The sequence below is a fragment of the Helianthus annuus genome, chromosome 5 (assembly GCF_002127325.2).
Source record: "Helianthus annuus cultivar XRQ/B chromosome 5, HanXRQr2.0-SUNRISE, whole genome shotgun sequence".
Classification (NCBI taxonomy): Eukaryota; Viridiplantae; Streptophyta; class Magnoliopsida; order Asterales; family Asteraceae; genus Helianthus; species Helianthus annuus.
In genome coordinates, this window is record NC_035437.2 from 135,331,000 (window position 1) to 135,333,792 (window position 2,793).

The 2,793-nt window shown below is 35.6% G+C and overlaps 1 protein-coding gene across 1 annotated transcript; it reads left to right on the plus strand.

The window, feature by feature from the left end:
• The first annotated feature begins 266 nt into the window (after positions 1 to 266).
• LOC110943654 lies at positions 267 to 1,487 on the plus strand. The gene is made up of 2 exons (XM_022185389.1): positions 267 to 498; positions 907 to 1,487. The coding sequence occupies exons 1-2, from the start codon at positions 267 to 269 to the stop codon at positions 1,485 to 1,487; spliced, it is 813 nt and encodes a 270-aa protein (XP_022041081.1).
• The last annotated feature ends 1,306 nt before the right edge of the window (positions 1,488 to 2,793 follow it).

The following is a 2,793-nucleotide window of genomic DNA, read 5'->3' on the forward strand; positions in this document are numbered from 1 at the left end:
ATCACAGGTGAATGTCGTTAGTCCCGGAAGAAGATCAAGCATCGAGTAAGAACCGAACACACGTTAAACGAAGCTTCCGCAATGTTGTTTCGTTGTTATTCTATAACGGCGAATCAAAATCACATTAGGTTGTATCACTTTAAATTGTAAAAGTTTTTAGCAAGCCCGTATTTTCAGTATAATTGTGACTATAATTACATGATTTTGAGATTAAATTATACATTAAACGTTAGATAATAACAAGGGTGTTATAGATTATGACACAAATGAATTTCCGAAGTAGATGGAGAGCGTGGATAATGGCAACGCTACAATCTGCTAGAGCTTCTGTCTTGGTGAATGGGTCTCCGACCAGGGAATTCGATTGCTCTCGTGGGTTGCGTCAAGGGGATCCGTTGTCTCCTTTCTTGTTCGTAATAGCAATGGAAGCTCTAACCGGAATCATGAAAAAGGCCACTGCCATGGGTCTTTTTAATGGAATCAAAATCTCTAATGAAGGTATGTCATTGTCCCATCTAATGTATGCGGATGATGTTATGTTTTTGGGTGAATGGTCTACCTATAATATAAATAATCTAAGGCGATTGTTGAGATGTTTTTATTTGGCTTCGGGACTAAAAGTAAATCTGGAGAAATGCAGTATTTATGGGATAGGGGTGGAGGATCATGAAGTACAGGATATGGCAAACCTGCTAAGGTGTAAAAAAGGTACATTCCCATTTAAACATCTTTGTATGATAGTAGGTGCGAATATGAACCTTGTAAAAAATTGGAAATCGGTGATTGGCGTATTTAATAATAGGCTCTCATTGTGGAAAGCTAAAACACTATCGTATGGGGGGAGGATTACGCTTATTAAATCGGTGTTAAATTCCTTGCCTACATATTTTTTCTCATTATATAAAGCCCCGATTAAAGTATTGGAGTCCCTTGATAGAATAAGACGGGTTTTCTTTTGGGGAGGGTCAGAGGAAAAAGCTAGAATGAATTGGGTGGCATGGGATAAAACTATTGCTCCGGTGGAATATGGGGGTTTAGGTTTTGGATCACTAAGGGATGCGAATTTGGCGATGTTGGAAAAATGGTGGTGGAGGTTTAAAACAGAAAAAAACGGTTTGTGGAGACGAGTTATTTGGGCGATTCATCATAACTCGAGAGGATGGAAAGACATTCCAATTAAAGTTTCAGTGGCCGGGCCTTGGAAAAGTATCGCTAGTATTCGGAATTTATTATTAACAGCTGATATCGATCTAAATGTTGCTTCAAGGGCAGTCCTGGCTAATTGTAAAAATATATCATTCTGGTTAGATTGCTGGGCAGATTCAGAGCCCTTTTACCTAATGTTCCCAGACCTGTTTAAAGCTGCATTATATAAGGATTGCTTGGTGCATGACTGTATGAAACTTAATGGGTCACGGCTGGATTTTAATTGGGCTTGGAAGTCCACGTCTTTGGGTAACAGTGAAAGCAATCAACTTCAACAATGAATGGGGCTGTTTAATGGGCTGAATAGACCGAGTATATCGAGTGAAGCAGACAAATGGATTTGGAAATTTGATGGTTCGGGTACGTTTAATGTTGCGAGTATAAAAAAATTTTTGTATTTTTACCGTCGTATCATAAAGTGTTAGGTTATGTGTTATGATTTTACTTTTTTAACTGTCGTATCAAAAAGTGTCTCTGCTATTTAGCACGAGCTATCACTTACTTTTTTTTTCACCTTTGGTGTGTAATGATTTCACAAGTTTTAATTACCAGCTACCTCGTTAAAACAATATATAAATTATATAATTAAAAGGTGTGTAAAAATATGATCGGTGGAAATCAAAAGGTAAGACACTTGTTTTTTTTTTGTTATTGGTCCCTCCAAATTAATTTACCTCTTTTTTTTCCTTCACTTTCTCATACACGTCGGTATCCCCATCACACCTCCAGCTTTCACGCATATTTCATGTCACCACCCTGGATCGGTGTTTATGGCCCCTCTCACGCCTCGGGCTGCAACATCATCTGGAAGTGAGTCTATAATAGGTAGACTTAGAGAACTGTATAGATATTTGTTTTGAGTGTTGTGTATAAGATGATTATGTAACCGGGATAACATAATATGTTATTTTTCTTCTATTATAGATAGCGAGCACTACATACAAATACTAATACTATGGTATTATCATGATTTTTTTTAAATTGGTTTTATTAAACATGTCTTTAATATGCTAAACACTTGTAAATGTAGCTTTTGAACTTTGCTTTATACAAGCTATACCAAAAACGATTACAAATCTGTTTGGATCAATTTTAGTTTAGAGATATAAATGGCATTAAGCAACTTTTTTATAATCTATGGAAGGAAGAATGCTTTTGTCTAAGGAACATGAACTTTTTGACAAATATGTATTGTTATTACTTTTGGCACATCAATTGTAAAGACTACGAGGAGGGGTTTTCTATAACTAGAGTATTTCGGTTTTACAATGACTCTGACCTTTTAAAATTAAAAATTTGGTATGATAATACACAAATGACATCATGTGAATTCAAATTTTGTTTGAATCTATTTGAACAAATCAATATGACTTACCAATGTTGTAATGAAGTCTAAATACTTGTGAATTAAAATAATTCGAGCGAGCTACGATTAAGCCAACATCAGCTCGAACTTGGCTCATTTACAAATGAGCCCTAGACATGACTAACTAAAATTATGTTGACATGGAAGAATGACATACATGTAAATGGTTTAGGATTCAATGGACATAACTAATATATTTTTTATCTCGCTTAGATTAGGAG